Genomic DNA, 14,259 nt, shown 5'->3' on the forward strand with positions numbered 1-14,259 from the left:
TTGGAAACTATGTTGAAAACAAAAAAAAAAAACTGAACTCTTTAAGAAGCAAAGTCTAAATTTATTATATAAACCCTTAAATGTAAATGTAATAACACACCGTTATTTGTTTCAAATAAATCTTTAATTATATTTAAACAAAAAAATCTAAATGTAAATCAGTTGTGCTCACTTCTCTTATTTTCAATGGTTTCGGTAAGTTGGAAGATAGCAATGAAATTGTATTTAAATTTTGTTACGTTTCTTATATAAATATAGAGGAGCCCGATAGGCCCAGAAAAGCCGCCGTTCTAATGAGGAAAACAGTCTATATTATCTGAGATCTCCCGCTTACCACTTATTAATTATTTAAGTTGTTATTTTATTAATTCACATGGTGGGTGTTAGTACACTGAGTGGGCGTTAATAATTTCACTCGATCGATTTTTGGTTGCTAATACGCCACGCGCACCCAATCAGTCAACCTACACTCGCGCTCTGAATTGGGCTAATGCCCACTTAATTTACGAGTGTATTGTAAAAACCAAAAATGCACAATAAATGCCACCGCAATACAATGAGCGTAATTAACTTGCTGATATGCACATATGATAATAGAGTAATTATAATTATTGGTTTTAGTTTACTTTTTTAGGTTATGTGACTTACCTACTGCATATTGTGTATAGAATATGTTGAAAAGGTTTCATTTAGTAAATATATTTTATATATATAAGGAGCTTTTGCTGGAGTTATAGCTATTTATAGAGTGTTAACTGTGAGGAATCCTACTGACCTCTGGCTGGCCGTAAGCCACCAAAAATGCTGTATTTGATGAGCGGATGATACAAAATTTACTCTTCGAGCTCCCTTGCATCTACGAAAATTTATTTCATGATATGATAGGTTTACAGCTATTAATCTTAATTCAACTGAATATTTGACGAGAAAGACTGGAAATTTGGAACTCCCCATTATGATAGAATATGGATGAGAGTAGTCAGCCAAACAGATTTGAAGGGGTGCTACTGTATTTATTTATTTATGAATGGTATATATATAATATTATTATGTATATTTATAAACAGATATGCTGATATAAAAAGCAAGAATTTATGGGCCACCAGTTTAATTAAATAAATTGTGGAATAAGCTTGGCATAGAGTCATAAGGGTTAGAATGTGCTAGAATTTTATTATTTGTAATAAAAGCAAGTAGATGTATATAAATACATATATGTATATATATGCATATGTACGCAACGACATCTGTGTTGAGGCGTTAGAGCGGGCAAAAACGTGATTTTGCTGAATTTTTGCGATTACCCTCGCATTCACCGAAGGGGGCGTTGTTAGAAAACTAATCTGTGCACACTCGTACAAACACAGCTGTTTATACGTGGAATTTCGCTTATAAGCCATGAATAGCGCACAAAAAAATTGAAAATTAATCAAAATACTTATTTGTGCCGTCATGACCTGTGGGAGGGACAGGCAAGTGGAAAATTACATTAACTGCATAGATAAACAATTGGCATACATGGGTGTAATACATATGTACATATGTATAAGAGTAATTAAATATACGTATAGGAAATCTCATATTGAATTAGCAAGAATATTAAATATGATTTTTTTTAATATTTTCAGCATTCCAATAAGTAAATATATATATGGATTATACTTACTACATACTTCTGCCTACATTATATACAATATTAAACATTTTGTTATACATATAATGAGAAAAATACTAAAATTCTGCTTACAAGCTACATCCAAAAGCGAAAGCTTCGTCAAGAATATTTAATAAATTTGAATGAAGCTTCAACCGAGAATTCTACACGCGCCGATATCAGGTGCATATAACTATAAAAATGTAAGTATGTAATTATAGAAGCATATAAGTGCTTATATAAAAACATTTATGTCACAAAACACTTACACAAGCAAGCGATTGCTAAAAAAATGTTCACTGAATATTCAAAACTAGTTTGAAGATCGCTCTGCTTTAGCGCAAGAGCATAAAAGCATTGACAAAGGTTAAACGAAATATTTGGATTTGAAATCAACACATTTTCAAGCAGATGCTCATCGTTAAGCCAGTTGTATAACAATTAAATACAGTTAAAAGTGAGCAAACTCAAAAGTTAGCGCTGAACTTCGCTCAAACCAGTTGCCAGTCGCCGCTCATTAAATTTGAAAAGCAAAAGTCGCGCGTGTTTATGCTTTAAACGTGGAAGATAGAGATATAGATTGAAAGAGTAACAGGTGGACGGGAATTCCTATCAGTAATATTCACTTATCACGTGTATTTAGCAGAACATATTCAAGACAGATGATCAAAAAGATCTTATAGCAGCTCTTTTGATGGTGAGGTGGTTAGTAAAATTATCTTACTCAAGTTGTAAGGAATATTAAAAAATTCGGTTAGTATAATTTTTTTTAATTTCTGTATAATTAAAAATGAATTGCCAGCTAGTTCCGACCAAATAAGTACTTGAATTTTGTTTGTTTGCAATGTATTTTGATATTCATGCCTATAAAGCACCACAATAACAGGGTGTAGGTGTTCCAAATTATGGTCAGCCGACTATAAGAAATCATTACTCCAAGCTACCATATTGGCTCAGATTTCACAGAGTAATAAACTTTTTGTACCACCTAACGCGCTTAGGACTCGATTCTTCTTTCGCTTTTTGTTATTATTTGTTATTAACTTCATATCTCAGAAGAGTAATTTCTTGTTTCTTAAACCAAAAACTAAAAATCACTCATATTGTGGACGAAATATATTACAGCTGGGATTAATTGGTTTTCAAAAGTCAACAATTTTGATTACCAGACGATAACAGTTGTGGGCTTATTAGTGACTTCGACAGTTGTCCAATTACCTAGAGAAGAATAGACTGACCATCTAATTCGCATGTGAATCTGATTACTGAAAAGAAACCCATGAATACTTCTTCAAAGAGCTTTATTCGCTTAGTATTTCTCAAGGGCCACAGTGAGCACTTGTTGGTCAAGATTATCGTGGTTGTAAAAAGTTTAAAATTCGTTTTACAGCTCTCCCGGAACATTTGGCCATCAATCACTCTTATATTTTGGCTCCAAGATGATCGCAGTACAAAAATCCTACATAGTTTCTTGCACGTTTTCTCACGTAGAAGATTAGATCTGTGTACATAACAAGGTGAAACACCTCAAATTAATTCATTTATTTCTCAAATCTCCACTTTTAGCTAGTAATCACCATAAATAGGAAATTATGATACGACCATGATTAATGCCAAGCAACTTTTTGTGTTTTATTGTTGCTTCAATTTCATATAGAAATAGCCCATTATCGGCTGCTACAAACAACAACAGATGTTCCAGCCAATCAGCAATCAAAACACACCACTCCAAAAATGATATGAGCAACAACAAAACAGATTCACTTTTCAAAGCAAACAACGAGGTAAGGTTCGGCGCTAGAAAATGTATAATAAATATACAACACAAAGCGATTTTTACGAATTAATAATTGTGTTGAGGAGTCAGCCAAACGGTGGCCGGCGTTGCTGTACACTTCCGTACTATCATCTGTTGGGAAATTCCGAAAATGAGGAAAACATGCCAGTCACGGTGATTTATCTTAGCTATAACAGCACTTTAATTGAGTTAGATCTAATCTTTTGAGAAAACAAAGCTAAAAGACTTTTTAATGTATTTTTGTCGCTCTTGTTCCCTAACTGCCAACTAAAGAGTTCCTTCACCGAAAGACCTAATCGACCTAAGACAACTCCCTTAAGACCTAAGTAAAGAGAGTTGTTGTCACTTGAAACAGCTGTTTCAAGAATTTGCCTAAAGAACAATGGGCAAGCAAGCGATCCTAGACAATTTCAACTTGTTTCGGTTCGGTTGAATTCCAAAGACTATGAAGCAGCACATCAAGATTTCACATTATTAAATAAAAGCTGCCAAATTTCGAGAGAGAGAGAGCCTCCCGTGAGTAAAAACATCAGCAAAGAGAACTCTGAATTTGGGAGGGCAAACATTTTCCTGGCCATTCATTTCCTGCTCTTTGAAAGAAGAGAAAAAAATGGCAGAAACAGAGATGTTATGTTTACTCCTGTCACGAATGATTTTCACTCTCTTTCATTAAGCCGCTTTCAGATWGAGCAATTGGAGCTGCATGTTCCTGCCTCACAAACCACCCAAGATCCAATATACCGATATTTTAAAGCAACTAATATTTTTTTTCATGAATTTCAATTAGTTTTGGGCCAAAACCGCCCTAAAAGGCCCACTGTGCGTGAAATACGCGCGCATATGAGCTGTGTATAATTTAAATCACAAGTAAAATCATTAATTTTATACCAATTAGATGTGTTCTTATCAGTGACGTCTATGACCTGCCTTTATAATGTGCCGTTAGGCGAATATTGGTGCTAGTCGCAATTAGTTGACAATCTCACAAATGAATTACCAACGAACAGTTCTCACATGAGCGATGAATGATTTGGGAAAGCTGGAATTTGATTGACAATTTTCGATCCGCAGCGCATTGGGAGTTTCTTGCTAGTGGTCTGTGTAAACTAATTATATTGCTAGAAAATATGAGCCACTGGGTATTCAGCCGATCAGCGGAACCAACTAACATACATATTTCGGTAAAGACTCGCTTGAGCAGAATAAAAATGTTTTTGTTTTTGTTTCTTTTGCTGTCAAATGCGACATTGATTCAACTAAAATGTACAATAACAAATAATATTTATTACGATGTTCTTTGCAACTTTAAAAACAACTAATATGTATTAAAAACTTACGCATACTCACACATATACAATATACATGAACTTTAGTCGCCATTCAAAGTGTATAATTATGTATTGTTGCGAGTAATCGGCAGTAATCGGCATTTAATATGTATTCATAACGCGTACTACCGTTGTAATTTAATTATCGCTTCAAGGCGTATTTATGTCTTTAAATATGTAAGTATAATAATAAATATATATGTATATCTGTATTAATTATTATATTTAAAAATAACTATGAGTTGATAGCAAGCGCAGCACTTTGAATTTTAGATGTACTCGAATAGAATCACTGGTTAATGGCCCGGAGCATATAAACTCTCACACATACATATGTGTGTACACATGAACATTATACATATTATTTCATCATTCTTTACATCTGTTATTAAAACCAATAAAATATTCCATTAATTCGGTTTGGAAAATTATTTTTATTTATTTTAAAGTACAAAATGAAATGTGAAAATAATCAGTAATTCAAGACCAATTCACTTTTGCTCGATATGGCCACCTTTTGCCTTAACTATGACCTTGAGACGGTCAAAAAACGAATCGCAATCTGCCCGAATGTGGCTTGCCGGTATTTTGGCCCACTCACGCACAATGGCTTTCTTCAGTATCTTGAGACTGGCGAATTTTTTACTTCGGACCTTGCTCTCCAAAATGGCCCAGAGCGAATAAGCCATTGGACTCGCATCTTGTGAATTTGAGAGCCATTGTGTGGTCGTAATGAAGTTCGRAATGTTGTTTWTCAGCCATTCTTGGTTCACTCGCGCTTTGTGAGACGGTGCTGAGTCTTGTTGAAACGTCTATGGTTTGCGACCGAAATGTTTATTTGCCCACATCTTCAAAGCAGCCTCCAGAMCAYTTTCCSGATAATATGTCGCATTTACTTTGACGACAGGCTCGTTGAATGCGGGTGCTGTMTCCTGGTGGCCAACCGATGACTTAGATTCTCGTATAAACGGTCGGTCGAGTAGACCCTATCGTTTTGAGAGTTTACGAATTGCTCAATTAAAAAATTGTTTRRTCAGAAAACACAATKTTCGGAATTTGACCGCTTTCGGCCAAGCGAAGCAATTGCTTCGCTCTCTCAAGTCTTACTTGTKGCTGCTTCGGTGTGAGTTCATGGGCCTTTTGGAACTTGTATAGCTTGACTTTGAGCTCATTTTGTAATATGCCTCGGATGCTGCGGTCGGATATTTTCAGTTCTTCAGCCATTTGATTGGCACTTCGACATGAATTTCGCTCAAGTCGCTTCTTCACTTTCCGAACCAACTCACGCGACGTTGCAGTCTTTTGATGACCATCTCCATTGCGTATTGCGATGCTACCAGTATCATTGTAAGAAGTGATGGTGCGATAAACAAAAAAACTTTATTCATATTAATGTGTTTGATCTCACGAACAATTGCTGGCTGTGATTTTCCAGCTAAATATAGAGCAAACACACAATTACGTTTGAATTCCATCGCTGGTCACTTTTTTTTGCGTTCACGTGTGGCAAAACGCTTTTGTATACTTGCGAACAATACTCCGAACTGTCATTTAGCAAATTTATAAACAGCTGATTCCTGTACGACCGCTGCGCAAACGGTCTGAAGTTGGTCAGTGGCGGACCCTATTAAACTTGAGCCACACCAAYTTGTCTGCAAGAGAGAACCTTCTTGCAACTGGCATTCGCTGTACTACTCCTCCCCTTCTTTGTAGCCATAATTTGTCGACTGTGTTTGGTTCGGAGTTCTTGGAGCTAGATTTAGCTTCAGCTCAACTGTTCGTGCCAACTCTTGACTTAGACCAAGCTTAACATCTGTCTTTATACCATCTACTTTCCAGCGCGTTACACACGCTGCTYTTGTTTTTTGGGAACAACTATTTGAACTTCTTTAAATCTTTATTTTTTTATTATACTTATTCATATTTAGAACCCACAACTAGTAGGAAAGGTGCCAGGTATCCGTAGCTTCGTTCAAAAGTGGGCTATTTGAGAATCCACAGCCAGACTGATTATCAGCACTGGCCGCATGACACGTCGATAAGTAATTGGTAGGACTTCTTATTTGAATGCTATTGTGGACCAACGAACACGCATCTAAAAATCCAGATCTTAGCCTGTTACCTTCCAAAGATAATTGGGACGTATCCCTTAAGCTGCCTTCAAGACATTAAAAAATCAGAACACAAAATTGTTGATGGCAAAATGTTGACACAAGGCGGCTGAAAAATGAAAAAAGTAATTACGAAACTGACCCCCAATCAGAGTTCCGTAGAATAGTTTTCAAACCTTCTCGAACTGTTACATTGTTTGGAGTGCGTTTGACCGAATAATAGAATTATGATTATTTGGTATAAAATGATTGTATGAGAGTTTCGCTATGTCGCTCCCTTCCATTCCAAAAGATCGACCAGGTACAACTATCAGTTACATATCATTCTGATATCACTTTCGGATGGTTTGTTTTTTCCGATTTTTATCGCACGATGTAGATTATCTGTTTGTGAGTGAATGTGCAAATGTCAAAGGCAAAATTTGAGTTTCAGAATCTCTGGAATTTGAGTACGGCTACGATGGAGTTTACGCTGAGAAGCATGGAATGCTAAGTTACGCATATTAAGCAATTTACGGATATTTATTAATACATTTTAATGCATTTAAAAATATATTTTAATTAAAAARCAGTGCCGTTACTTACTTACGTACTCTCATTAGCATTGTCGCTCTCTACTTGCTCTCCACTCAACCTTGCAGAAGAGAAAGAAAAAACAAAAATGTAAACATTTCCTTTTACTACGTATGCACTCAGTTATCAGCGCATATATAATATAGTATATAGTATGTATAAATAATACAAATTTAATACAAATTTACTCGCGRATTTTGTTTTGTCTCCGCACCGATGATTATTTGGCAATACGCGCATTTCCATGGGTGTGTCAACGCTGATTTTCTAATTATAGAAATCGAATGCAAATGCACAGCAACAAATTACGCGCACTCGTACACACACACACACGCACAGTAGTACGTAGAAATATGTATGCATAACCAACCATGAAAAATAAACAACAACAACAACAACACCAGTGCTAGAGGAAGTCAACAACAATGAACAGCGATGATGAGTAAATATGCAACAACAAATTTGTTTGTTGCTTTCGATATCGTGCTAACTCTTGAAAATTGYTAGGGCTTTTGAGGAGTGCTGAGTTTTCGGATGACTAAGGGTCTAACTCAGGGAATTTTTACAATAATGTCAGACCACATTTATTTTATGCTTTTCGTTCCAAGCGCAGCCTCATGCCACCTTAGTACTTTGCACTATATTATATAAGTGGGGATTACGTGACAGACGCGGCGAATACCAGAAATCGAGCCTACGACTAATTCATATACAAAGCGCACACAAAGAGCCAGCTTTGTCATGCAATCCACTGCGCAGGCTCACACACAGATATGAGCGCATGCGAAAATGCGCAAACGCTCCGGCCGATAGGCGATTAATAAAGCAGCTGCGTTACKTTTGACGCGGGCGAAAGGAAACCGTGATTAAGTTCTGGGAATCCATATAAATTGATTACATATGCAAATACAAAAATGTTGTGTGCAAACAAAAGGTATTTATGTGCGGAAGTATGGTTGTGTGTGTACATATGTACATATGTATGTATGTATATCTATAACATTTTAGGTGTGAAAAGCTGCAAGTTATGATTATTGATTTGAAGTAAAGCTCATCAGTGCTCTATGGGCTTGTGAGTAAGTGCATAGGTAGGCATACACACACACACTTACATATACATATTTTATAAATTAATGCGAATGAGGGGTCTCATGGATATACATACATATATCTATGTACATATGCTAATATTATTGTTGTCTAAAACCAATTAGTTAAATTATGGGCACATTTATCAGGAAATATAAACAGTGAAATGACTTGAGTGAATGCTTACGTTACTCACCTAGTGTGAAATTCCAAAAACAAATTTTTTTGCACATCTTGTTAGTCTATACATTAAAAAAAGTGAGTTTAACTCGATTTCCGAGAAAGTTCTTCTTGATTTTTCWCACTCTAGTGWATCCTTCATTAATACCCTCAATTCTGTTTTTTAGTTTAATTTAACTACTTATGTRCTTTTAATTTAATTATTTTAGAATTCGAATTTGCATCCTAATTCTCCATTAGCCTGTAAGAATTAATGTTCATAGACTTAAYTAACTAAATAAATAAATAAATAAATAAAAGTAACATACTCAAATGTTAAACGAATATTTGAAAAAAAAATGTTCGGATCACAACCAGTGTTGAGGATTTTTTAATTCAAAAATTTGGAATCAAAAATTTGAATTTTTATTTTTATTATTTTTTAATTTCAAATGGATAAAATATTGAATACGAAAGCTCTGTACGAGRTTYAGTTCAAAATGATGGAACACGAAGTGTATGCAAGCGCAAAAAACGTTAATTAAAAATAATATTTCTTTTAATTTATAATTATATACTTTTTAAATACAAAGATTAATGCTAACATTTTTTTTTTTTTTTTTTTTTTGTTTTAATTATATATCATTTTTTATATTTTTATTTATTTTTCAATTTAATGTATTGGTTAAATTTTTTTTCGAACAGGTATTTGGAAATAAAATTTTTAAAATTAGTTTTAATTGAGATTTTCGGGATTCATAAATAAAAAAAATAAATGATTTAAACCTGGAAAAATTATCTAGTTTTTTTAGCAAAATTGAATAAAAAAAAAATTTGTCTAAAATCTGTCATATCGTTACATAATTTTTTTTTTTTTAACTATGCACTTAGCCCAGCATGCAATTGGTATAGCAGACTCCTAGTGCAGTCTTGAACTTGGCAATATGGAAATAACTTGTAATTGCTCATTGAAAGCTCACTGATTAACTAGCAAGCTACTTTGCATTTGACAAATACTGAAATATCATACAAATAGTTTGTCAATATGAAATTACACACCAAAAAGTTCGAGAACAAATGGAAACAGAAACTTCAGCAATTCAAACGCACATACATACATACCATATAGCCGCTTTATCTTTTACAACAAATGATTTGTATGTACACATACGCGCTTATTTCCCCAATGGGGGTACATTAACAACAAAAACAACAAGCTTGTGTAAAGTTAGTAGCGCACAATCAGCAGATTTTATTGTTCCACACAAAACAAATGATCCGTATGCGTTTGGCGTAGCCATGTGGGGTGCAACGGCACAAAGCAAGGCCTGCCTCCTTTCAAAAAGCCTATCTGCCTGATAAGGACTGATAGATTTACTGTTTATAGATGGCATGTTGTGAATGAGATGACGAAAATAAATGCACATACATACGTTAGGATGGTAAAAAGTACAAAACATAACGAATAAAGTTTCGGAAAGCAAACCAAATTATATAACCACCTCATACAAGTGATGCATATTTAGGTAAGAATTTGTTGAGCAAAACTGCTGAATTGACAGCTTTTCATTCAAAACAAAAACATTTACGTCATTCTGAGTTTCAATGAACTTCTAASCACCCTAATGAGAGCACTTGCGTAYGTTTATACTCGTATATTTTTTAAGATCTTCGAACTACTTAGTAAACAAATTAATAGATTGCAAATTTAATATATTCGTATATAAAMACACCAGTCACTGTTATCACTTCCCTTGAACAGCCGCGCCTCTCTTGTTTGTAAGTTTTCTCATAAAATAAATATTTTTATGCGCTGATTATAGGCAATTTCTTGAGTGTGCATATGTAAGTGCGGGATACGTCAATTAACACCATAATTCAAAACAGAATCTTCTAATATTTTTATTTATAACATATTTTTTTATATAAACAAACAGTTTTTTAATAAATTTTGTACCGGATTTATGTAGAAGCTCTGTACAGTATTTAAAACTGAAAATATATAAATCTACAAAGAACAAAGAACAATTTTTACTTTTATTAAATTTAGTAGGCTCAAAAGAGAAACCCTATATTACAAGAAAATTTTTGATTTGAAATTAAATAGATTTGACATTTACTAAAAATACAAAAAAATTGAAGTAGTTTTACAAAAAAAAAAATCAATTAAAAATATTTACATTTTCTAAAAAATACACAGAACAAAGTTTTTCATATCATATACTGCTACTACTGCAGACATTATGCAGCGACTCTCCGGCATCGTACGAACCTGTTGCCTACATAATGCTCTATTSAACGTTGACTCGAGTACACGTAAGTAGATATTTTTGTTATTATACTTAGCTATTAAAATAAACACATTTAACTTAGCTAATACGCAAATGAATTTGAATAATTTGCTAAATATGCTATGTACTAGTGGCTACTAAATTCTATTTGTTTCAAGGTAATCTTCACTGTCTTCCTCTTCCACCACGCTATAAGCAGATTTGCCGCTTTGTTTGCCAGCTGGTTTCTCTAAATGCGTATCGAAGAACTCATCGACGGTGTCTGTATTCCATTTGGTTATGGATAGTGTCTCCTGCACATTACCGCGAGCGTCTAGTAATTTGACAGTCGGATCAAGGCCACGCATATATTTAATTTGTAAATTCGAATATTTCGCCGGTCTGCCACTCTTTATGAATGCTTCAATTTGTGGATAGGCACGAAATTTGCATGTGCATACTTCGAGAATGGCTTTCGGCCAACGACGTTGTGCAGCCGGCTGTTTATCAGGCGCACAGCACTCCTTGCAATGTGGCCTTTAAATAAAATTAGACGATTTCAATACCTTTAAAACTATAAGCAAACATATACTTACTTTATCGAATCCAAACCGAAATCATTTAATTTTTCACAGGATGAACACATTAGTTGGGCTTTGTTAAACCCAAGTTCTCGGCAGTCCTGCGCTGTGAACTCAGCAAATATGCTGCACTGAAATATCACGCGTTATTGAAATAAATATTTGTTGCTAATAAACAATACTTACAGCACATAAAATCAGTAACAATGTAATATACTTTAACATTTCTATAATTTTGGTAAGTATTTAACCGAGTAAACATAAAAGACACGTACAATTTGTTATTGAATTATGGCAGTAGAATAATGCTTATTGAACACAGCTTTCATTTGACAGTCCCTACGCAATACCAGAGAACAGGGCGTCGAATTATCGAAATCAGTAAAACCTTACATTTCAATTATATATAAATTTTTTTTTTATAGATTATGAAGTTATAAAGTTTATACCTTAAAATCGTTTGTGGAAATTAAAACATAAATAAGACAATATTTTAGCTGTAAAATAATAAAATTTTATTTTGTAATATTAAAGCCCATTATTAGTACCGCAATGCATAAACGGTTTGTCGATACTGCAGTGCAGATAATTTCCTTCCTAAATCCTGAGTAACTCGAAAATAACAGTTCGGAGATGTATGGAACGAAACCTTAAGSTTTATATGATATTCAATTGAAGTACCAAAATATTTATAAATGCGTAAAAGTCACAAATTCACCGATAAAATGAATTTTCAAACAAAAAACTGTACACGGCCTAGGTGAAATTATTTATTACGTAACGAATTTAGTCCGTTTATAAAACACACACTTTCTAAATAGAATTACTATTTAATGGAATGGCRTTGACTATTCCAAGTTTATAAAAGTACTAGAGTAGGAATACTATCGATATTAAAATATTGATAGTATGAGTTATTTAGGCACCTTGTTAAAATAACGGACCTACGGAGCTGTTTATATTTCCAGGGATATTTTATTTAATTAAACATCAGTACGACAAGCTGTCAATTTTTATTCCGGCAACATCTCGGAACCTAATGCAACGGAAGTGAAAATTAAGTGTAATATTCGTTAAATAAGTGTTTTATTTATAATCGTGTATTAACAAAATGTGTTATTTTAAAGTGTAAAAACATGTTTTAACAACTAAAGTGCAAGTTAGGAATGAAACAGAAAAATGATGTTATAATTTCCAAATTTAGCGAKCCAGGKGAGTCTATGCCGGCTTATGACTACRAAAGATAAACAAAATATCTATTAATTTGCAATTATATTTAAATATGTGCATATATATTACGTTGGAAACAACTCAGCAACAGGTATGGGATGTTTAATAGTGACAGTCTCTTTGCCAGCAGGAGTTTCATACGCGATGACTTCAGTTGGCAAAACGCCGGCTAGCTGTTCCACAAGTGGTTCATTTATATGCTCTATAGCAGATGTAATGTTTTGTACCTCAGCAGGTTTGCTTTGCTCTAAAACTGGTGTAGTGTGTTCTTCTAACTTTTCTTTGTTAATTGTGGTGTGTGAAGCTTGTGCCGGGATATGTGGATCTTGCTGATGATCTATGGGCAGATTTTGTGATTGGATCATTGGTTTCTTTTCCTTAGAGTCTGCATGGCTTTCTTTACTTTCACTACTTTCTTTTGACTCATTATCCTCCTCACTACTATTTTTCTCTTTTTTCTCTGTCTTGTCACCACTCTTTGGTGACTCCTCAGGATGGTGATATTTTGGCACTAATGAAACTGGTATATCTCGTTTAACTGGCGTTGCTACATGTGCGCTCTCTGATTCGTGAGCTTCAGTGTGGTCACCAACTTCTGATACAACTGGATCTTCAGAATTTGTTTCATGTTGAACCTCTTCTTCAGTTGATTTATTTTTTTCATCACTATAAAGAAGTGGTGCCACTGGTACTGTAGATGCTCCAATTAGATGGGGATCTACTTGACGACGTTGGCGAGATTTGGGTAAATCGCGAGCAGGCGCTGGGCCAGGATGGGTCTTGCGGGATGATACAGGTGTAGGCCCAGACTTTCTCTTTTCTTTCTTTTGCCCCTTTTCTCGCTTTTGACGATGATGAGTAGAATCAGCCTCCAAACTGTGCTCGCTTGACTCTTGTGAATATTTATTTTCGTTTTGTCTGACAGGTAGCGCAGTTGGCGCAAAACGTGTTATATGATCATAAGGTTTATCCTCAGCTTCACGCTTATGTTTCACAATCTCGCTCGGGTCGGTGATCTTGGTGATCTTCTCAGCAGGCTTAGGATCACTGGGTATATCGGGATTAATAGGACTAGGACGCTCCAACGGTAAATCGTTGCCTTTAACTGCCGTAGAAGTTTGTTGTGATGTAGGAGCCGCAACGCAGCAAGCCACCAAACTGGCCAATATTATCTTCAAGAAAATATAATTAGTCTGATGTCATATAATAAATGTATTTACTCACAATCTGTCGCATCGTTTTATATTTGCTGCATGAACCTTTGAAATATGAACCAACACTACTCTTGTAACCTTTATATTTACGGCTTTTATACATAAATACACAGTTAATATGGAAAATTGAAAATGAGAAAAATAAATAAAAGAAGATTGAAGTGAGAAAATGTTTGTGCACTGTCGGCTAAATATTTACAGGAATTGTTAACTTTTCAACAATTTGTGCTAATTAAAGCGAATGTGAAGCAC

The 14,259-nt window shown here is 34.5% G+C and overlaps 2 protein-coding genes across 2 annotated transcripts; both read right to left on the bottom strand.

Moving 5' to 3' along the window:
- Nucleotides 1-10,433: 10,433 nt before the first annotated feature.
- On the bottom strand, nucleotides 10,434-11,873 carry LOC108969598 (15 kDa selenoprotein). The gene is made up of 3 exons (XM_018934401.1): nucleotides 11,750-11,873; nucleotides 11,579-11,694; nucleotides 10,434-11,519 (listed from the first exon to the last, which is right to left on the bottom strand). The coding sequence occupies exons 1-3, from the start codon at nucleotides 11,786-11,788 to the stop codon at nucleotides 11,141-11,143; spliced, it is 534 nt and encodes a 177-aa protein (XP_018789946.1). The 5' UTR covers nucleotides 11,789-11,873; the 3' UTR covers nucleotides 10,434-11,140.
- Nucleotides 11,874-12,630: 757 nt separating this feature from the next.
- On the bottom strand, nucleotides 12,631-14,110 carry LOC108969596. The gene is made up of 3 exons (XM_018934397.1): nucleotides 14,018-14,110; nucleotides 12,863-13,965; nucleotides 12,631-12,797 (listed from the first exon to the last, which is right to left on the bottom strand). Exons 1-3 carry the CDS (start codon nucleotides 14,108-14,110, stop codon nucleotides 12,782-12,784), a joined length of 1,212 nt encoding a protein of 403 aa, XP_018789942.1. The 3' UTR covers nucleotides 12,631-12,781.
- Between the last annotated feature and the right edge of the window lie 149 nt (nucleotides 14,111-14,259).

Source organism: Bactrocera latifrons, unplaced genomic scaffold (assembly GCF_001853355.1).
Source record: "Bactrocera latifrons isolate USDA-ARS-PBARC rearing strain unplaced genomic scaffold, ASM185335v1 scaffold_26, whole genome shotgun sequence".
Lineage (NCBI taxonomy): Eukaryota > Metazoa > Arthropoda > Insecta > Diptera > Tephritidae > Bactrocera > Bactrocera latifrons.